We start from the raw sequence: 23,049 nt of genomic DNA on the forward strand, positions 1-23,049 counted from the left end.
CTCGCTCTCTTCCTTGTATCTCACTCTTTCTCTCTTCCTCTCTCTCTCACTCTCTCTCTTTTCTCTGTCTTCCTCTCTCTCTCACTCTTTCTTTCTCTCTCTCTTCCTCTCCCTCACTCTTTCTCTTTCCTTTGATGGACGCATGACGCACAATCTTATCTTTCTTTTTGTCTTGCAGGCTGGGTCCAGGCACATGCACTCGGCCCCTTTTTATTACCAGGGTCACATGTCCAGTGACGTCTGTGCTGGATGCATGTGGAGTGAGTGAAGCCAGCCCTCAGGGAATGGTTGGTACTGGCCGCAAGTACAACAGTAATCATTGGATCACACACAGAGATTCAATCATAAAGGGTCCATGACTTGTGCTGCACTAAGTTAGGGGCACCAAATGTGAAATAATACACAAAAGATTCTATCGTAAAGGGTTCATGACTAATCGTACACTGAGGTAGGGGCAGCAGATCTGAAATCATACACAAAAGATTATATCATAAAGGGTCCATGAGTTGTGGTGCACTGAGGTAGGGGCATCAGAAGCATTCCGCGTGTGCACAGCTAGCGATGATGCGTGGTCCGGGAGGGCAGCTTTGGTAGCAATGTCTGTTGCCTACTGGACTGTGTCATGTGCAATCGCAACTCGATCTGAATTGTGAGCCTTGCAGTCCGCAATGTAGATGGAAAGCAGTAGTCAGGACAGACATCGAGGAATGCTTTTTGTCACTTCCTCTTGGCAAAATCCAAGGACATAGAGTACAATTCTGTCTGCAATTAATAAATCTTGTCTCAATGTAAATTGTGAGCTCTGCTGACCGCAGTGTAGGTAACAAAAGATGAAATATGTATGGAATACATTGTCGAAATGTGTAGATTTTGGGGACGTTATAGTTATGTGCCTACTGGATTCTGAAATTAATGAATCAAGACTGAATTCGAACTGTGAGCTCTGCTGGCCGCAGTGTAGACTGCCATTCAGTGTTCCTTTGGACTTGCAAGATGAATTTGGTTATTGTACTAAAGCTATAATTGATATCGAAAAAGTTCTTGAAGCAAGGATACTAAAAGGATATTGTGTAGTTTTCAGGGACGTTGTAGTTAGTTGCCTACTGGACTCTGTAATTAATGAATCAAGACTCAATTTTAATTGTGAGCCGTGCTGACCGCAGTGTAGGCCAGAGGCAGCGGTCAGCAAGGGCCCACAGCCACGTGGCATTGAGTTGAGCTGCACAGTTAGTGGCATCAGAAGTATTCAGCGTATGCGGAGCCTGCGATGATGCGTGGTCCGGGCGGGCCGCACTGGTAGCAATGTCTTTTGTCTAATTAATTCTACCTTAATAAGTCTACGTAGCGATGACTTGTGGTGCAGTGAGTTAGTGGCACCTGAAGCAACCATCGTGTGCGCACCCTGCGATGATGCGTGGTCCGGCGGGCCGCACTGGTAGCAATGTCTTTTGACTAATGAATTCTGCCTTAGTAAGGCCACGTGGCGTTGACTTGTGGTGCACTGAGTTAGTGGCACCTCTGGCGCTTAGCGTGTATGCAACCTGCGATGAAGCGTGGTCTGGGCGGGCCGCACTGGGAGCAATGTGTCTTGCCTACTGGCCTGCGTCATCTGCAATCGCGACCATCTGAATTGTGAGCCCTGCTGTCCGCAGTGTGGATTGAAGGCAGTAGTGTGTACAGACATAACTCTGCGGTGCTGTGCTGCTGTGTTCGCAGGGGGCCTGTGTCGAGGAGGCCAGTGGTCATGGCGACAGCCACGTGGCAGGGTGAGGGCCGCCTCTCTGGCAGATACGTTGGCCTTCACACAAGTGAACCACGCCCAGAGCCCCGGACTATTTATTCACACTTCTACGCTGGAGTGGCGTACGTTGGACCAGCCCACTGCGCTTCCGCGGGACGACGACACAGGTACATGACCGAGATCTTCTCCACTGTCTGAGGTAACATGGTTGCGTCCACTGTCCACAACACTACAAGCACCAGCAGTATATGTACACATGGAGAGGTTTGTACTCTGAATAGTGAGGTCTGTCCAGCACATCACCGCTACACTTGGTATTGTGTGCATTATTATTGGTGGGTGACTTGCGTCCTTCACACATGTTTGGCTGCCACATCTCGCAACATTCAGCTATTGTGTGACTGAGGGACCATGCCGTTTTTGGAAGGTTTGCTGTCCTATTGTGCGCTGCCTCAGTGGTAGTGGTGGGGTAGGTCCAGGGGGTAGGTCCTGAGGGTGGTGGCAGTGGGTTTTGTGGCCTTCTTGGGTGTGGGAGGTGCATGATCAGTTGCTCTATGACATGTGTTGGTCCTCAGATGTGATTCTGGGCTGGGCTCCCTTTCACACTGTAGGTAGTCGTCCTACTTTACATCAGTAAAAGTCAGATGTTAGATTCCTATTGCTAATGCAGCTTATCGCCTGTTTTTGGATCGTACCGCAGATTTGGATGCTCGTTGAAAATATTGGGAAGTGGTGTTTTCGGGTTATTTTTGCATAGGAATGCCTAATCTGCATATTATTAGCGATAGTTGTTGCTCTCATTTGTGGCGATTTAAATGTGTGTATGTGTTTGTTTCATAAATGTTTATTGGGAGAAACCCCAAACCCCCTGAAAAAGAATATATTTATGTGTGTATATATATATATATCAAAGCTACCAAGTACCCAAATGTACAAGGAGCACTCGGGCCTCAGCTGCCAAAGCCTCTGAAGAGAAGTGGGGACACTTCGAAACGCGTCAGGCATCCAGGGCAGTTTTGAACAGTGAAAGGAATTGTTGTGTTGGAGGCGTGCTTACCTATCAAGGCTCCTTGTGTGCAGCTGAGGCCCGAGTGCTCCTTGTACGTTTGGGTACTTGGTAGCTTTGATATTTACGCGGTGACCCTGCCGCGGGAGGAGCACCACTCTGAGAGAACCGGGGGCCATGCGGTCTTTAATAATGGGCCGATATCGTGGGTCAGCAGCGTATGGATTTTGCACGAATCACGCACAGCGAGGCCCATCTGTGGGCTTGAAAGGTTGCCAGCTGAAATTTTGCGCAACGTGAGGCACTACAAGTCCCACAAGCCCATCCAGGGCGTGCATCTATGCAATTAAGGGGGTGGTGCCCTAAGCGCTTTTTCCAAACTGCCAAAGCCTCTGAAGAGAAGTGGGGACACTTCGAAACGCGTCAGGCATCCAGGGCAGTTTTGAACAGTGAAAGGAATTGTTGTGTTGGAGGCGTGCTTACCTATCAAGGCTCCTTGTGTGCAGCTGAGGCCCGAGTGCTCCTTGTACGTTTTGGTACTTGGTAGCTTTGATATTATATATATATATATATATATATATATATATATATATATATATATATATACATCTGGCGGTCGCCAGTAGATAGTTATAGTTAGGACCGTGTTTCCATAGGAAATTTTTTATATATATATATATATATATATATATATATATATTCAGTTTCACAAGCACCCAAATGCAGCGCGCACTCCCAGTCAGCTCTCTCCAAGTAAGGGAAGATACAGGTGCAACCAGCGTCAGCAGAGCCTGACGCGTTTCGGGCATGCACCCTTCCTCAAAGGCTTTTCTGCTACTGAATGACTGCCACCATTAAGATTACCAGTGTTTGTCCCTTCTTTATTTCATTCATGATCAAACAATCACAGCTGGGTAAGTTCCAAGGAATTCTGGGACTGGTAGTCTTTTCAAAATACATCCCAAGTGGGCTGAAGGCAGTCAATTCAATAAAATGTCTATTAATCACGAGTGTACCTGCACACTTCCTCCCCGTTCAAATCTTGAGCCAGACTGATCCATTCCGCCGATAATCACACCAGCAGTGGAACCGCTAAGTAACGCAGCGGTGCGCCCCCCGGCCGGGTCGGCCGTAATATGGTCAGTTTCACAAGCACCCAAATGCAACGCGCACTCCCAGTCAGCTCTCTCCAAGTAAGGGAAGATACAGGTGCAACCAGCGTCAGCAGAGCCTGACGCGTTTCGGGCATGTGCCCTTCCTCAAAGGCTTTTCTGCTACTGAATGACTGCCACCATTAAGATTACCAGTGTTTGTCCCTTCTTTATTTCATTCATGATCAAACAATCACAGCTGGGTAAGTTCCAAGGAATTCTGGGACTGGTAGTCTTTTCAAAATACATCCCAAGTGGGCTGAAGGCAGTCAATTCAATAAAATGTCTATTAATCACGGGTGTACCTGCACACTTCCTCCCCGTTCAAATCTTGAGCCAGACTGATCCATTCCGCCGATAATCACACCAGCAGTGGAACCGCTAAGTAACGCGGCGGTGCGCCCCCCGGCCGGGTCGGCCGTAATATAGTCAGTTTCACAAGCACCCAAATGCAGCGCGCACTCCCAGTCAGCTCTCTCCAAGTAAGGGAAGATACAGGTGCAACCAGCGTCAGCAGAGCCTGACGCGTTTCGGGCATGCGCCCTTCCTCAAAGGCTTTTCTGCTACTAAATGAATGCCACCATTAAGATTACCAGTGTTTGTCCCTTCTTTATTTCATTCATGATCAAACAATCACAGCTGGGTAAGTTCCAAGGAATTCTGGGACTGGTAGTCTTTTCAAAATACATCCCAAGTGGGCTGAAGGCAGTCAATTCAATAAAATGTCTATTAATCACGGGTGTACCTGCACACTTCCTCCCCGTTCAAATCTTGAGCCAGACTGATCCATTCCGCCGATAATCACACCAGCAGTGGAACCGCTAAGTAACGCGGCGGTGCGCCCCCCGGCCAGGTCGGCCGTAATATAGTCAGTTTCACAAGCACCCGAATGCAGCGCGCACTCCCAGTCAGCTCTCTCCAAGTAAGGGAAGATACAGGTGCAACCAGCGTCAGCAGAGCCTGACGCGTTTCGGGCATGCGCCCTTCCTCAAAGGCTTTTCTGCTACTGAATGACTGCCACCATTAAGATTACCAGTGTTTGTCCCTTCTTTATTTCATTCATGATCAAACAATCACAGCTGGGTAAGTTCCAAGGAATTCTGGGACTGGTAGTCTTTTCAAAATACATCCCAAGTGGGCTGAAGGCAGTCAATTCAATAAAATGTCTATTAATCACGGGTGTACCTGCACACTTCCTCCCCGTTCAAATCTTGAGCCAGACTGATCCATTCCGCCGATAATCACACCAGCAGTGGAACCGCTAAGTAACGCGGCGGTGCGCCCCCCGGCCGGGTCGGCCGTAATATAGTCAGTTTCACAAGCACCCAAATGCAGCGTGCACTCCCAGTCAGCTCTCTCCAAGTAAGGGAAGATACAGGTGCAACCAGCGTCAGCAGAGCCTGACGCGTTTCGGGCATGCGCCCTTCCTCAAAGGCTTTTCTGCTACTGAATGACTGCCACCATTAAGATTACCAGTGTTTGTCCCTTCTTTATTTCATTCATGATCAAACAATCACAGCTGGGTAAGTTCCAAGGAATTCTGGGACTGGTAGTCTTTTCAAAATATATCCCAAGTGGGCTGAAGGCAGTCAATTCAATAAAATGTCTATTAATCACGGGTGTACCTGCACACTTCCTCCCCGTTCAAATCTTGAGCCAGACTGATCCATTCCGCCGATAATCACACCGGCAGTGGAACCGCTAAGTAACGCGGCGGTGCGCCCCCCGGCCGGGTCGGCCGTAATATAGTCCGTTTCACAAGCACCCAAATGCAGCGCGCACTCCCAGTCAGCTCTCTCCAAGTAAGGGAAGATACAGGTGCAACCAGCGTCAGCAGAGCCTGACGCGTTTCGGGCATGCGCCCTTCCTCAAAGGCTTTTCTGCTACTGAATGACTGCCACCATTAAGATTACCAGTGTTTGTCCCTTCTTTATTTCATTCATGATCAAACAATCACAGCTGGGTAAGTTCCAAGGAATTCTGGGACTGGTAGTCTTTTCAAAATACATCCCAAGTGGGCTGAAGGCAGTCAATTCAATAAAATGTCTATTAATCACGGGTGTACCTGCACACTTCCTCCCCGTTCAAATTTTGAGCCAGACTGATCCATTCCGCCGATAATCACACCAGCAGTGGAACCGCTAAGTAACGCGGCGGTGCGCCCCCCGGCCGGGACGGCCGTAATATAGTCAGTTTCACAAGCACCCAAATGCAGCGCGCACTCCCAGTCAGCTCTCTCCAAGTAAGGGAAGATACAGGTGCAACCAGCGTCAGCAGAGCCTGACGCGTTTCGGGCATGCGCCCTTCCTCAAAGGCTTTTCTGCTACTGAATGACTGCCACCATTAAGATTACCAGTGTTTGTCCCTTCTTTATTTCATTCATGATCAAACAATCACAGCTGGGTAAGTTCCAAGGAATTCTGGGACTGGTAGTCTTTTCAAAATACATCCCAAGTGGGCTGAAGGCAGTCAATTCAATAAAATGTCTATTAATCACGGGTGTACCTGCACACTTCCTCCCCGTTCAAATCTTGAGCCAGACTGATCCATTCCGCCGATAATCACACCAGCAGTGGAACCGCTAAGTAACGCGGCGGTGCGCCCCCCGGCCGGGTCGGCCGTAATATAGTCAGTTTCACAAGCACCCAAATGCAGCGCGCACTCCCAGTCAGCTCTCTCCAAGTAAGGGAAGATACAGGTGCAACCAGCGTCAGCAGAGCCTGACGCGTTTCGGGCATGCGCCCTTCCTCAAAGGCTTTTCTGCTACTGAATGACTGCCACCATTAAGATTACCAGTGTTTGTCCCTTCTTTATTTTATTCATGATCAAACAATCACAGCTGGGTAAGTTCCAAGGAATTCTGGGACTGGTAGTCTTTTCAAAATACATCCCAAGTGGGCTGAAGGCAGTCAATTCAATAAAATGTCTATTAATCACGGGTGTACCTGCACACTTCCTCCCCGTTCAAATCTTGAGCCAGACTGATCCATTCCGCCGATAATCACACCAGCAGTGGAACCGCTAAGTAACGCGGCGGTGCGGCCCCCGGCCGGGTCGGCCGTAATATAGTCAGTTTCACAAGCACCCAAATGCAGCGCGCACTCCCAGTCAGCTCTCTCCAAGTAAGGGAAGATACAGGTGCAACCAGCGTCAGCAGAGCCTGACGCGTTTCGGGCATGCGCCCTTCCTCAAAGGCTTTTCTGCTACTGAATGACTGCCACCATTAAGATTACCAGTGTTTGTCCCTTCTTTATTTCATTCATGATCAAACAATCAAAGCTGGGTAAGTTCCAAGGAATTCTGGGACTGGTAGTCTTTTCAAAATACATCCCAAGTGGGCTGAAGGCAGTCAATTCAATAAAATGTCTATTAATCACGGGTGTACCTGCACACTTCCTCCCCGTTCAAATCTTGAGCCAGACTGATCCATTCCGCCGATAATCACACCAGCAGTGGAACCGCTAAGTAACGCGGCGGTGCGCCCCCCGGCCGGGTCGGCCGTAATATAGTCAGTTTCACAAGCACCCAAATGCAGCGCGCACTCCCAGTCAGCTCTCTCCAAGTAAGGGAAGATACAGGTGCAACCAGCGTCAGCAGAGCCTGACACGTTTCGGGCATGCGCCCTTCCTCAAAGGCTTTTCTGCTACTGAATGACTGCCACCATTAAGATTACCAGTGTTTGTCCCTTCTTTATTTTATTCATGATCAAACAATCACAGCTGGGTAAGTTCCAAGGAATTCTGGGACTGGTAGTCTTTTCAAAATACATCCCAAGTGGGCTGAAGGCAGTCAATTCAATAAAATGTCTATTAATCACGGGTGTACCTGCACACTTCCTCCCCGTTCAAATCTTGAGCCAGACTGATCCATTCCGCCGATAATCACACCAGCAGTGGAACCGCTAAGTAACGCGGCGGTGCGGCCCCCGGCCGGGTCGGCCGTAATATAGTCAGTTTCACAAGCACCCAAATGCAGCGCGCACTCCCAGTCAGCTCTCTCCAAGTAAGGGAAGATACAGGTGCAACCAGCGTCAGCAGAGCCTGACGCGTTTCGGGCATGCGCCCTTCCTCAAAGGCTTTTCTGCTACTGAATGACTGCCACCATTAAGATTACCAGTGTTTGTCCCTTCTTTATTTCATTCATGATCAAACAATCAAAGCTGGGTAAGTTCCAAGGAATTCTGGGACTGGTAGTCTTTTCAAAATACATACCAAGTGGGCTGAAGGCAGTCAATTCAATAAAATGTCTATTAATCACGGGTGTACCTGCACACTTCCTCCCCGTTCAAATCTTGAGCCAGACTGATCCATTCCGCCGATAATCACACCAGCAGACATTTACATTACCATAGACATTTTATTGAATTGACTGGCTTCAGCCCACTTGGGATGTATTTTGAAAAGACTACCAGTCCCAGAATTCCTTGGAACTTACCCAGCTGTGATTGTTTGATCATGAATGACATAAAGAAGGGACAAACACTGGTAATCTTAATGGTGGCAGTCATTCAGTAGCAGAAAAGCCTTTGAGGAAGGGCGCATGCCCGAAACGTGTCAGGCTCTGCTGACGCTGGTTGCACCTGTATCTTCCCTTACTTGGAGAGAGCTGACTGGGAGTGCGCGCTGCATTTGGGTGCTTGTGAAACTGACTATATTACGGCCGACCCGGCCGGGGGGCGCACCGCCGCGTTACTTAGCGGTTCCACTGCTGGTGTGATTATCGGCGGAATGGATCAGTCTGGCTCAAGATTTGAACGGGGAGGAAGTGTGCAGGTACACCCGTGATTAATAGACATTTTATTGAATTGACTGCCTTCAGCCCACTTGGGATGTATTTTGAAAAGACTACCAGTCCCAGAATTCCTTGGAACTTACCCAGCTGTGATTGTTTGATCATGAATGAAATAAAGAAGGGACAAACACTGGTAATCTTAATGGTGGCAGTCATTCAGTAGCAGAAAAGCCTTTGAGGAAGGGCGCATGCCCGAAACGCGTCAGGCTCTGCTGACGCTGGTTGCACCTGTATCTTCCCTTACTTGGAGAGAGCTGACTGGGAGTGCGCGCTGCATTTGGGTGCTTGTGAAACTGACTATATGACGGCCGAGCCGGCCGGGGGGCGCACCGCCGCGTTACTTAGCGGTTCCACTGCTGGTGTGATTATCGGCGGAATGGATCAGTCTGGCTCAAGATTTGAACGGGGAGGAAGTGTGCAGGTACACCCGTGATTAATAGACATTTTATTGAATTGACTGCCTTCAGCCCACTTGGGATGTATTTTGAAAAGACTACCAGTCCCAGAATTCCTTGGAACTTACCCAGCTGTGATTGTTTGATCATGAATGAAATAAAGAAGGGACAAACACTGGTAATCTTAATGGTGGCAGTCGTTCAGTAGCAGAAAAGCCTTTGAGGAAGGGCGCATGCCCGAAACGCGTCAGGCTCTGCTGACGCTGGTTGCACCTGTATCTTCCCTTACTTGGAGAGAGCTGACTGGGAGTGCGCGCTGCATTTGGGTGCTTGTGAAACTGAGAATGTATATATATATATATATATACACACACACACACACACAGAAAAAACTCCTTACCCATTCTTTAGAACTAAAAACCCCTTACTAGCCAGTACCCTTACCCAATCTCACACCTAAAACCCCTTAGTACTCCTTTTAGTCCTATCCTTTCCTGAACTATAAAAACCTGTTGCCAACCTTTGCTCCTACCCATACTTTAAACCTTAAAGCCCCTTACTCTTACCTACCCCTGAACCCTAAAAACCCCTTGCCACTTTTAACTCTTACCCATCCGTTAAACCTAAAAACTCCATTCCATCCTTTATTTCTACATTTCCCGTCAAACCTAAAAACCCGTTATTATCCCTGACCCCTACCTTTTCCTTATACCTTAAACCCCTTACTACCCCATCCATCCCTGAACACTAAAAACCCTTTGCTACCCATTACTCCTATCCACCCATAATACTTAGTGTTTTAAATTTGTAATAAATGTGTGTGCATGTGTATATAAGTGTGTGGGTGTGTGTGTGTACATATCTGTACAATGCCGCTTAGTAAAAATATAACTTATTGATGTGGTAAAGTACCACGCTGTAAAGGTATCTATGCTGTAGGCTGCATGGTCATGGCGCTATGCAGTAAAAGATGTGTTAAAAAAGTGCCATGCCATAGTGTTCAGCTGTTAAATAAGTTCTGCTTTCCTTTTCTGCAGTTTTCATTTGTCTAAATTGGTACCACAATGTTTACTGTTCAAATGAATGCAAGAGTACTAACGCACCCCTTTCTTCATTATAACAAAAAGCAAAGTCACAATCATCTGCCTCTGGCTTTTAGTGATCTAGCTTGAGCACCTAAGAAGTCTGCTGTTCATTTCAGTGTCTGAATACATTTTGCAGAATGTTTTCCTAAAGAATCTAATCGAGACAAGAAACGATAATTACTAGAGCACCGCAATATATTTTTTTAACAAGTCTTTGACACAGCCAGTAAGTTGCGCCTTTAATGTGTGGATGCAGACCTCTTGGCTTTGCCAAGGCTTAGTTGCTTTAAAGTGCTGTGGACGCAAAAGAATTACAAGAAGGCTTTCCGTGCATTCACATGGAATGCTTTTTGTGAAAGTACACCCAAAATACTGGCTGCCCTGCGTAAGCACACATGCATGGGCTCCTGCCTCGCAATGATTTGACTAGTTGACAAAATGAGATACTGGCAGGGGAAAAGACCTAACATTGATTCACAAAGAGACTTGACGGCCCTTGTTTAATACATTATTAAATGTGTATGGCATAGAGGGGATGTCATAGCCCTAAATTGATTATATCCCTTTTGCATACATTGGTCAATGTCTTCAAACATAGCAATCATGTGCTGCAGTTTATAAATGCAAGAATGAGTGAACACGATGTGCGATGCTTCTCTCTGAACAAACTCTGCTTTTCATGAATCTAGGTCTCCATCAGTGGATTTCTTCCAAGTCCGGATTCGGAGTATAGTTTGACAAGTCTTTCAAATCCAGAAAGGAGTTTCATTTTCATAAATCGTCGACCTGTCTGTCAGAAAGATATACTAAAGGTAAATGATTTAATTGTGTATCTTAGACTTATTAAACAATGTTGTATCATTGTGATGTTTATATCACCTGGGAACAGTTTTTGTTTTCTGCTTTTCATTAACATAGCAGCCTCCTCAGATTGATGATGCTGTTTACACCATCACCAGTTTGGAAGAGAAAACAAACACAGACGCGCTTTTAGGTATAAACAAGCCGCTTAATTTGGAGCAAGCTTAGTGTGTAAAGTAAACATCCTTTGGCTTCTTGCCGCACAAATGAAAGATTCCCTAACAATGAACTATAAAATAACCAACTAACCCATCCCACCTCTCTTAAACAGTTTCCTCGCCCCTTTACATTTCCCTGTTTCACCTCCTCTGTACTATACCCGTCCTTATGCCTCCCTTAGACTCCTCTGGCGTATTCACCTGGCCCCCTTTGCTTGTTGCAAATGGCAGGCTTGCTCACCCTTTGACCAAGCCTGCAATTCTTCCATTCACTCCTTGCCTCAACGTTCTCTTAGACTCTTCCCCGATACTCCAACATCCTTCCTGAGTACCCTTCTCACCACCACCAGACGGACCCCTACCTCGTGCTGGTGCTTCCGCCCCACAAAGCTAGCCAGAGCTGTTTACTTCCCTTCTTTCAGAGTCCTCAACACCCTCATTATTCCCTCTAAGTATTGTTCCATCCCCAGAGGCGATAAGTGCACCTTGTCCTCCTAAAACAATACTAAGTTCTCATAAACAATTTCTCAGTGTTTCAACACTTCAGAATAGCGCTGTGCAAAAACCCAAAACATCCCTGTTGACTTCCCTCCTGCTCTGTTGATGGTTGCCGGGTAAATCGCTCCCTGCCAAATCCTTCTTAGTAGCAACTGGATTCATCATGTCTGATCCTCTGATTACCCTTCCTTCACTGTTATCGTATCCTTCCTTTTTATTTTCAAACGTTCTAGGCTCATAATCTGCACAGAATCATTCTCTTCCATATGTATTATTAACTCATTCCGCAGTCCCCACAGGTCCTTAATTTCCATTAACCCTGATATCAACTGCTCTCATCTCTCCCTCCTATTGCAAACCATCTCACTTTTGTCTTGTCCCAGTCCACTCCTAGTCGTACTCCTTGCTGTAGATGTTCTGATTGCACTCCAGCCCAATGTATCATGGAGTTTCCGCATATCCATATTTCCTCCTTATGACCTCCTATCTGTTGCCCCCTGTCACGTGGGAAAAACACCTTATATCCCATTATATTGAAAGTCTCAGATAACCCCACTAGTCTTGAAAAGCTATACCGTCCATTTTTTTTCAGCTATGGTTATTGGAGAGCATCCCTTCTCTATCAAAGCTACATCGTAGTGGATTGGGTCTTCTTGCCCTAGTCTGAGCCCCATCTGATCCCTATCTCTTTGTTGTGCTCCATATTGCACAAAATAAAGCCATGCAGTTCTATATGTCCTCTGGGTTGACTCTGCCAATATTTGCCCCAACAGACTTCTTGCTCTTACCCAAGTTCCGACATGTCTTCTGGGACTGTTGTTGCTGTGGTATCCGCTCCCAGGACCAAATCACGGAACCTCTCCCGCTGTGAACAAAACAGAGTATCAGCTATTTGGTTTACAAACCCTGGAATATGTTTTTCTCTGAAAAGAATGTTCGATTGCAAACACAGTAAAACAAGCGCTCTCAATAAACAAGTACATGTCTATCCTTCGTTGTTTTGTTGATTATGAAATGCACTATTGACTCATTTTCTGTATGAAACATTACCCTTTTCCTTGATAATTCTTTTCCCCATCATCATGCTGCCACCAATACTGGCAAAAAACAGAAATCAATACTTTAACTCCTTTTCCTCTATTTCTCTGGCCTGCCTTTTGTACACTATTGTCTTTTTCAGTAGATCCCAACCTCCCCTTTTCCAGACGAGTCAGAATATATTTTATATTTCCATTGACCAGTTAAGCCAATCATCAAGCTGCCACCCTATTATATTGTGATTGCATTTATTTAGCATTTACTACCACTGACGAGGCGTCAAAGTGCTTTTCGGCGAGTAGCACGCTGCTCTGGAACCCAAAAGAGATTAGTGGTGAATTAGTACAGGGAGATATGAATTTGATTTGAGCGATGGACTTGTGAGTTTGTTCTGGATTTAAAAAGGATAGTGGACAAATAGCAAAGGGAAGAGTGTGCCTTTATATAGCACTTGCTAACCTTGATGAGGTGTCGAAGTGCGTTTTAGGTAGGTAGCACTCTACTCCGGAACCCAAACAGGATTAGTCGGGAATTAGTATAGGAAAATATTCAATTAATTTGAGCGGTGAACATGAAATGAAATGAAATGAAATGAAATGAAAAATTATATTTATATAGCGCGTAACTACCCGGAGGCCTCGTCGCGCTTCAGCAATTACTATGACGAGCTCCAAGGTACATTAGCACGCTTTCGCAAACAAATGGGTTTTTAGGACTTTCCTGAATGCCATCCTATTGTTGATCTGTCTAATACTCACAGGAAGGGAATTCCATAGTTTGGCGGCAGAGTGTGAGAAAGAGCGACCGCCCCAACGGGCTTTGATAACCTTTGTTGGAGTTGCTAAGTGCAGTGAGCCGGAACGAAGGGCTCTGGAAGGGACGTAAGGCACTACAAAGGGGAACAAGATGGCAGGGCCTGTTCGATGAAAAGATTTGTGCACTATGCACATCGCCTTAAACTGAGCTCTGGCAGTCATTGGGAGCCAATGAAGCTCCTTAAGAGCTTTCTTAGCTGATTGCCAACGAGGAATATTAAACAATAGCCGGGCGGCACAGTTTTGGGTGACTTGGAGCCTTTTGGTCACCGCTACAGGGGCGCCCAAATATAAGGCGTTCCCGTAATCCAGGCGAGAGAGAATCAGGGCCTGAACCATGACTCTCCTCGCCTGGAAAGGGAGCAGAGGAAGGACCTTGCGGAGCATTTTCATTAACCCAGCACAAGTTGAGGCAGTCGTGGTGGCTTGGACCGAGAAATCAAGCGCCCTGTCAAGCCAGATTCCAAGGCTCTTTATCTGGGGCTTAGGGAGGGGAGGAGTGCCAAGGCATGTAGGCCAAATAGAGGCCAAAGTGTTCGGTAAGGAATTACCTAATAACATGATCTCCGTCTTCTCCCCGTTAAGTTTAAGACAAGACGCATGCATCCACTCAGCAACAGCCTCTAGACACAGACCCAGGGTGTTAGATGACCCCTCCGAGTGGTCCAAAGAGACCACCAGTTGGGTGTCGTCTGCGTAGGTGACGATACCCACACCAAAGGGCTGAACTATATTTGCTAGAGGTTGCATATAAACATTAAAAAGAGTGGGGCTCAGGGACGAACCCTGCGGAACCCCACAACTGAGTGGTTGCTTGGCCGAGATCGTCTCACCCTCGAACACCTGAAAAAAACGCTCATCCAGGAAGGAAGTCAGCCATTCCAGGGGCGCACCCGACACACCCATGCCTTTCAAACGATGTAATAGGATGGCATGGTTGACAGTGTCGAACGCGGCACTGAGGTCGAGTAGTATGATGGCTGCTTTTCCTCCCTGGTCCAGCACCGCTCTAGTCTCTTCTGTTACTGCTATAAGGGCAGTTTCAGTTCCATGCTGAGGGCGGAAACCCGTCTGAGAGACACATAGTAGGCTATTAGATTCTAAATAGTCCACACATGTGAGTCTGTTGATTGGATTGAATAGGATAATGGACAGATAGAACAAGCAAGGGTCTAGAAAGTTTTTGGGATGAGTAATAGGGATGTGGAAGGGTAAAAGTCAAAGGGAAGGGTTTAGAAAGGCTTGTTTGGGAGATCTGAATAATAAGAGGTTTGCGATGATGCAAGGGGGTAGAGGAGGAAAGAGTCTAGAAAGGGTTATTTTGGTAATCATAGTAGTAGAATGGGGTTTGGTATGAGTCAGACTGTAGGTAGAGGATATATTGAAAGAGATATAGGGTAGTGCGTTGGAGAGGCTGAATTAGAAGTAAAGTAATAAATATGAAGATACATAAGTACATGGAAGGTATAAATGTATAAGGAAGGTTATATAAGTAGATTTAAGTTTTATTTAATAAACTCAGACTTTCAAGTGTTTTTGTACTTCAGGTTAATTTGTTTTTATAATTAATTTTTTTTTTAATTCAATAGTGAAGCATTTGCAGATAAATAGTTATGATAAAAATGTACTTATTTATGCAATGACCTATATATATGTTTAAACATAGAATAATATGACCATCAGTAATATGTACATTTGTTAAGCAAAACTAATCAATAGCTATATATTTATAAACATAATTACTATACACGTTCATGCAAAGCAATGCACATATCTAGGTACACATATATAGCCCAAATAAATGCTTATATACAAAGGTAAATGCTGTATATTGATATCTGAGTATGGTGGTTATGTGGGGAAGAGCCAACTCTTGAGTAGTCTTCTAAAGATAAGATAGTTATCCGTGGATCTTATGTTTGGGGGTAATGTGTTGCTTAGTTTAGCTGCTTGAACAGGGAAGGGTCTGCCACCTATGTTTTTTTCTTGTATGGTGGGCTTTGGCGGTGAGGTGCCAATCTAAAGCGGATGTTACTTTCTTGAATCTATTTAATGATTGTATTCCTGAAGAACAGTCCTGTTCTATGTCTCGCTTTGTGAGTGATACAAAGCAGCTTGACTGTGGATCTTCTGGTAACCGGTAACCAATGTAGGGCCTTCAATGCAGGGGAGATGTGGCCTTGTGGCTTTAAATGTAAGAGTAGACTGGCAGCAGATGTCTGTATCTGTTGTAGTCTTTTCATATTTGTTAAAGATGATTCATGGTAGAGGCTGTTAGCATAATCTAGTTTAGACAGAACAAGAGTGATAGTAGCCTGGGCCTTGTGTGGAAATCTCACGTGGGGAAAGATGCGTCAGAGTGTTTATAGTAATGAAGCTTGATCTTGCTAGTTTGTCCACTTGGGCATTCATTGACAGCTTGGCGTCTGTGGTAATTTTGAGGTTTCTTACTTCTTAGGTGGTGTTCCCAGATTGTCAGGCGGTGAGTGGGTCATAATTGTTCCAATCTCCACATGCGAGTAGTTCTGTTTTGGAAGCATTCAGTTTGAGATGGCTCCATGTTATCCACTGATCAACGGCTCTGAGGCAACTGACAATTTGTCAGTTCCCAATGTCTTTTGAGCTTTCCAGTTTAAGGAGCATTTGGGTGTCTTCAGCATAGTTATAGAATGTGAGGTGAAATTAATTTATCAGTGCTGGTAATTACTTCATGTAGATGTTGAAAAGTATGGGTGAGATGATAGAGCCATGAGGGACCCCTGCTTTTGTGAAGTACAGTTTGTATGAGAAAGGGGGAGTATGGGTGACATTAGTTCTCTTTTGAAAGTAGGATGTGATCAGTCGAGTGCAGTCCCTTGTATGTCGGCTTCATAGAGTCTTTGTGTTGGCTGTATGTCGAAACAGCAAGTTCCTTTCAACGCCTACCTGAGCAATGCGCGTCTAAACCACAACTAGCTTTACCACGATTTGTCATGGTAAAAGCATGCATGGTAAGCAGCTATCTCTTTCTCCCCCTGAGCCCTAAATACACCCCAACCTCCTTAAAACTATCCCGAACACCCCCACTCCCTAAAAACTAATCTGTACCCCTCCCACCCCTAAAAACTAACCCGAAACCCCACCCCTTAAAAACTAACTTGAATTCCTCCCACCCCCTAAAAACTGACCAAACCCCCCCCCCCACCCTCTTAAAACTAACTCAAAGCCCTCCCACCCCCTAAAAACTAACACAAACCCTCCCACACCCTAGAAACGACCCCTTAAAACTACCCCAAGTCCCTCCACCCCCTAAAAACTACCCCGAAATCCCCCAATCCCTAAAAACTAACCCAAAGACCTCCCACCCCTTAAATAATATCCGGGAAAAACCCTGTGGAAATGAGCCTTTTTAGGGGCCCACCGGTGCAGGGGTTCACCCTTATCTGACCACGGGTCCTTAGATCAACAAAATAGAGATTGGCACGGAAGCTGGAATATCAAATAACACGTTTATTCACTCATGAGTGAGACCACGTCAATACAACACCCTCAATTGTTCCAAGAGGTAGTGGCTTGAATACACAGACCATGGACCTTTTATACTGAGTTTTCTGCACTGGTACGCATGTAGTTACAAATAGAAGATACAAGCATACACAGGAATAACTACCGGAAAACATGGGCAAATGGGAAATCACTTAGTCAGCAAAGTGGGAGGGGGAGCAGGAGTGCTTATGGCAGCACTAAGAGATTGACAGTTGAGTCTGAGACCAGGTGTTCTGGCAGCTACAAACTCTTTAGCATGCATATTGCTTTTAGCTGAGTCAGGAAGTTAACTAAAATAGACAGCACAGGCAGGGAAAAAGACGAGCAGCAGAGGATGGAAGCTGACAAAATAGATGCCACAAACAAGATGGGTTCAGCTTGTGCAAACAGATTATTTGCGATTTCCACAGACAGCCCTTTTAGCATATGCTGAAGACATCTTCCTATACTTTCGAGGGAGTACGGAAAACATCGTGCACGTCTATCTGCATTAATTCATTAATTTCTTGGTCTATTGCCAAGCGAGAATTTACATTTGTGACATTTCGTTTAGCTGGTATATATGAGGTGCAAGTAGAAATACATAGGGAACAGAGCATTGGGCCACATTGAAGCAGCAGGTAAAAAGTATCTCAAGAAATATACATAGGGCTGATAATAGTTTCCAGCCCCAGACAGTAAACATAGTCCATAGCCATCCAGTCAAAGTCCATGTTCCTGAATCCTTATGGATTTCAGTGGCTATTTTGTGCAGCTTAGAAATTGCCTCAAAAACTGAAGGGACGTGGTCAGGGATATAGACACAACAACTACTTCCGATGATGCGGCATGCTCCACCACAGTATTCAAGGACAACGTCGAGGACCATCCAGTTTTGGAGCGACATAATTCTCGCAATTTGCAGTTCTTCCGTGATATTCCCAAGGGCCATAGCTGTCTGATTGGTTACAGCCTCTACAACACGTGTCAATCGTCTGATCTTCCTACTGTTAAAGGCTGCACCAACAAAGAAGTACAGCCCCAAATTAAAGTCAACATATTGCTGCAGTGCAGTATCAGTCTGATCCACCTCATCATGATTTATTGTTCTCTTTGATCGGCTCTTAGAAATGTCATTATATAGTTTATAGTCTTTGTGGTAGGATGCAGGAGCCAAAAACACAGGTGGTAGCAAAAAGGACACGTAACAGCTTCCAGACCACCCAATAGGTAGGTGGTAATACCCTTTACTTCCACAAATGAAATAGGTGTTGTGTGACGACAAGAAACTGCTATTGTTTATTCCAGTAATATTTAGTGTTCGAATACAATTACTTTTTCCCACTGGGATGCTACCAATACTGTTCACACAAAGGTCTGCTCGAGCTCTAGTAACAGCTATAACAGGGGGTCCATTACCCTTGACAGTTCGAGTGTTTGGGAAAACATAGTGCATGGAGGAATTTCCTTGGCGATACTCCTCCATTTACAATACATTTCCTTTAGCTTGTGGATCTCCTTCCTCATCAGGGTAACAGGCTCTATTCAGCTGGGCATTCAGTCCACCTACATCAAACTTAGTAATGTTAGCAACATGAGTAGCCCATAGCAGCGCAAACCAGGCCTAGAAGAACCATTGTGTGAAAACGGCAGAGGAATGAAAGATGAGTTGGCATCATTCCACACACCCAACATTTAGTAATGTTCGTAGCATTGTGGGTGTGATGCAACATTTGAATGAACGTATTGTTGAGGTAAGACATCCCGTGCTGTTGCTCATGATAGGGAAGAGTGAAATAGTGGCGCTCAATGGAGACAGGAGTAGTAATAGTCAATAGATTTCGAGCAGGAGTTACTCCCTCTACAGCCCACGTGATTGTAGCAATCAGAACAACAATTGAAGTGAGTCCAATAATGAACATACTCTTTCAGTCACAAAGTCTTGTGGCCGTTGATTTCTTCTCCGCAGGCATGTTCATCTTGACGTTGACCAACAGAACAGATGGGGCCCTAAGGTCCTGGGCAGACGTTGGTTTCTTTGCTGAGGTTGAGACTAAGAGAATACCCCCCTTGTAACTCAGTCTTTCACTACCCAGGACAGTGGCTCAAATAGTCTTTTTCAGCAACGACATGTCTCTCTTCCGGGGTCGCAGCTGATATCGCGATGTACCAGGGATCGTGTGGTCCGGGAAGACTTCTGCAGGTTCTTCAGGTGACGTGGCTTGTCCTTTCTCAGTGTCCAGAATGTCGCGATGATGTGCCAACACAGCTGGGCTCACAAGATCATGCGGAACCCTCGGACAATGGGTTGCATAGACCCAGTTCTTCCGGTTGGTCACTCGCACTGCAGTCCTGGTGGCCAGAAGGACTTGTTCCGGTCCACGTCACCTTGGTGCTAGGGATTGGCTCTCTGGAAGGACTTTGTCAGGACAAAATCCCCGGGCCGTACATTATAGCCCTCACCCTGCGACCTGTCTGGAAGCGTTTCCTGAACCTGTTGATAAAAATAAGACAAACTGTCAGTCAACTGAGACGAATAGTCGTTCATCAATACATAAGGTAAATCATATATAGGGCGTGGCTTAGGAATTCCCCAAATATTAATTGGCCTCCCAAAAACTACCTCATACGGTGTGAGGCCAGATCGTGTATGTGGTATCGATTTAATGGATAGCAATGGCAAGGGCAGTTCATCAGGCCATTTCAGAGATGTGGAAGCTTGTATTTTGGCTAACTTAAGTTTGAGGGTAGAGTTGTATCGTTCCACAAGCCCTGCTGATTGGGGGTGAAAAGCAGCATGGAACTTCTGCTTAATTCCCAATCCTTTCATGAGATACTCAACAACTTGCTCACTAAAGTCATGGAATGTCTCTTCGAATCGTGTAAAGAAATCAGAAACTGACTCATCCACTTTCTTCTTACAAGACTCTAATGTAGTCCAATCTATTTTCTTAGGGGGTATAAGAGTTTTCAACTTAGTTACGATAGCTTTGGGAAGATCCAATATCACCTGTTGTGGTTTCTGCGCAGGCTCTCTATCAGCATCTATTTCCTCTAAATGCAACCAAGCATCACCATAAGCTACATTATCGTCTACCTTCAGAATTGATTTCCACATATCAGGGGGTAAAATAAGACCTAAAAACATGTCAATATCAGGCAACCTCATAGTGCAGGAGCTAATAGCTCCTTCTACTTCTTCATAATAAGTGGCTGGATTTTTGTACAGATCAGGCAAAGCAGCTTTAAGAGCCACAACGTCTGCTCTACTCCAAGGGGTATAGACCCAAATATTAATGAACTATCACTTCGCATTATCTGAAGTTTTATCGTCACTTGTTCCCTATCCCTTTGGAGGAACATACAAAGGCGCAGCTTCACGCATCGGTTTCGCAGTAACTACAGGACTACTAGTGTCTTTATCTGTCCCTGTAGCTTCTTCTTGTCGCGCTGGGATCTGAACTGTTTGCTCAGCTGTAGCTTTACCAACTGCCTTTTTCTTTTCTCGTTGGCGGAATGCATCAACTCGCAATTTAACCACTCGCCTAATTAGATCGGTCACCTGGGAAAAAATAAAGGTGCCATCACTTAACTCTTTATAATCAGAATTTATATCAGAGGGCTCTAGAGCACCGGAATGTTGTCTAAAACTGAGTATTACTTCCCAAGTAAACGTCTCTACACAATATAACTGGTCTAAATCTGACCATTACTGAACCATTGCTAGAATTTCTGGAGCGGAGGCATCCCATGAGCTGCTTTACGGGCAACGGATCTAAAAGTAGCCTTATGTTCAGTAGTTAAAGTAGAGCAAGTTGTCTGCCCGACTTCCTTATCTTCATCTTTTTCTTCTGAAGAAATATGCTCCTCATCAGAACCTTCATTCTCAGGGGCACTAGGGAATTTATACAGGGGCGGAGGTCTGTTTAACAAAATAGAATCGTCTTGAGGTCTATTAAGTATGGGATAAATGGGGCGCCTAACAGGGTACTGGCCAGTTACCGCTAAATGATGCTCCCTATCTTATTTTTCTTTTATTTCCTTATTTTTCAATTCCAATGCTTTTTCATATATTGTTTTGCGCTGTTCTTTGTATACAAACACATCTTGTCGACTCTTTCGTTTAAACAGATACTGCTCAACATACTGAATCATTTTAAAATCAAATTACCCATTTACTGGCCATCGTAGAGCAGGATCCTTTTTCGTATAATTGTTCTACAGTGTACTATACATTATGGAAGAAATACCATATTTAATATACATAAACCTATTAGGTGTCTCCTCTAGGGAAGCTGGATTACTTTTTTCTAGATCCATATTGGTATCTCCAAGACAGCAACACATTCTACGAAGTGTGCTAGGAGCAGGCATGCCAAAAATATTATAATAAAATATAATATTATAGTCAAATTATATTTATCCCAAATATATCAAAAGTAGAGAAAAATCTCCTCATTACCTGCCTTCGTTTATTGCAATAAACCAACAAACAAAACCAGAATCTTGGCCAAGCAAATCCAAAACAAGAGTGTCGCTTCAGCGACCTTACCAAACCAAAGTCTCCAACCTCTACCTGCCAAGCTCTGGGTCGACCTAATGGTCACTGCAAAACTTACGCCAAAAGAGATCTCAGTCTGGACCGGCCACCACCTGGAGGGTCAGATCGGGAAAACCGGAAAAGCACTTCGGTCTGCAAAGACAAAGGGTCTCCTCCTGCAGGTTACCTCCTCAGTAAATTCCTGTCCTCCGTCAAGACCACTCCTTCGGACGGCCGCGTCTCCGATGAGCCCCACGAGTCGGGCGCCAAACTGTGGAAATGAGCCTTTTTAGGGGCCCACCGGTACAGGGGTTCACCCTTATCTGTCCACGTGTCCTTAGACCAACAAAATGGAGATTGGCATGGAAGCTGGAATATCAAATAACAAGTTTATTCACTCATGAGTGAGACCACGTCCATACAACACCCTCAAGTCTTCCAGGAGGTAGTGGCTTGAATACAAAGACCATGGGCCTTTTATACTGAGTTTTCTGCACTGGTAAGCATGTAGTTACAAATAAAAGTTACAGGCCTACACAGGAATAACTACTGACAAACATGGGCAAATGGGAAATCACTTAGTCAGCAAAGTGGGAGGGGAAGCTGGAGTGCTTATGGCAGCACTAAGAGATTGACAGTTGAGTCTGGGACCAAGTGTTCTGGCAGCTACAAACTCTTTAGCATGCATATTGCTTTTAGCTGAGTCCGGAAGTTAACTAAAATAGACAGCACAGGCAGGGAAAAAGACTAACAGCAGAGGATGGAAGAATTACAAGGCTGACAAAATGGATGCCAAAAACAAGATGGTTTCAGCTTATGCTAACAGAGATTATTTGCGATTTCCACACCTCCTAAAAACTATCTTGAACTCCCGCCCCAAAAAACTAACTCTAACCCCCACTAACCCCTCCCACTCCAAAATACTAACACAAACCCCACCCCCGCCACACCCGAACCCCTATTACCTGATCCTGTCCGACGCTCCTCTTAACTCCGCCATGCCTGAACACCAGACCGACTTAGCCTTAACCACGCACAGACTTAAATGCGGCTTCGTGGGCCTGCTGCACTAGTTGCGCCAATCATGGAGGTAGCTCATCGATTGTGCCACAGGTTTACCCTGGTGGGACCTGTGTGCCTAGTTACTGTTACTCGGTTTGGCATTTATAAAGCTACGTGCCAGGTTTCTGCATGTCTCCTGCTATATTGGAGTTCTCCCTGGTGACAGGGTACTGTGTTGAGAAGAGATTGGGTGAAGGTGTGTGTATCTGTTATCTGCAAGAGCCGTGAATGACACCGGATGGTGTGTTCAGTACGGTGGGACATGCTTCTCACATTGGATTAGCATGAGGGGGTGTACGGTAAGGCTGTAAAGCATTATTATATACGGGCAGAATAGTAACAGTATAGTGTTTTGTATCGATGATTACGGAATGGCGAATTCTCTCCGGTAGTAGGACGTGGCT

The 23,049-nt window shown here is 45.5% G+C and overlaps 1 protein-coding gene across 7 annotated transcripts in view; it reads left to right on the forward strand.

The window, feature by feature from the left end:
- Positions 1-23,049, forward strand: part of PMS1 (PMS1 homolog 1, mismatch repair system component) — a 903,709-nt gene that overhangs the window by 334,909 nt on the left and 545,751 nt on the right. For all 7 annotated transcript variants that reach the window (XR_014979980.1, XM_085648798.1, XM_085648797.1 and 4 more), the window contains one exon: positions 10,859-10,981. Coding sequence is in view for 6 of the 7 variants with exons in the window: in XM_085648798.1 (XP_085504924.1) it covers positions 10,859-10,981 (123 nt within the window). In the remaining variant the exon portion in view is untranslated. The remainder of the gene's footprint in view (positions 1-10,858; positions 10,982-23,049) is intronic.

This window comes from Triturus cristatus, chromosome 3_2, assembly GCF_964204655.1.
Source record: "Triturus cristatus chromosome 3_2, aTriCri1.1, whole genome shotgun sequence".
Classification (NCBI taxonomy): domain Eukaryota; kingdom Metazoa; phylum Chordata; class Amphibia; order Caudata; family Salamandridae; genus Triturus; species Triturus cristatus.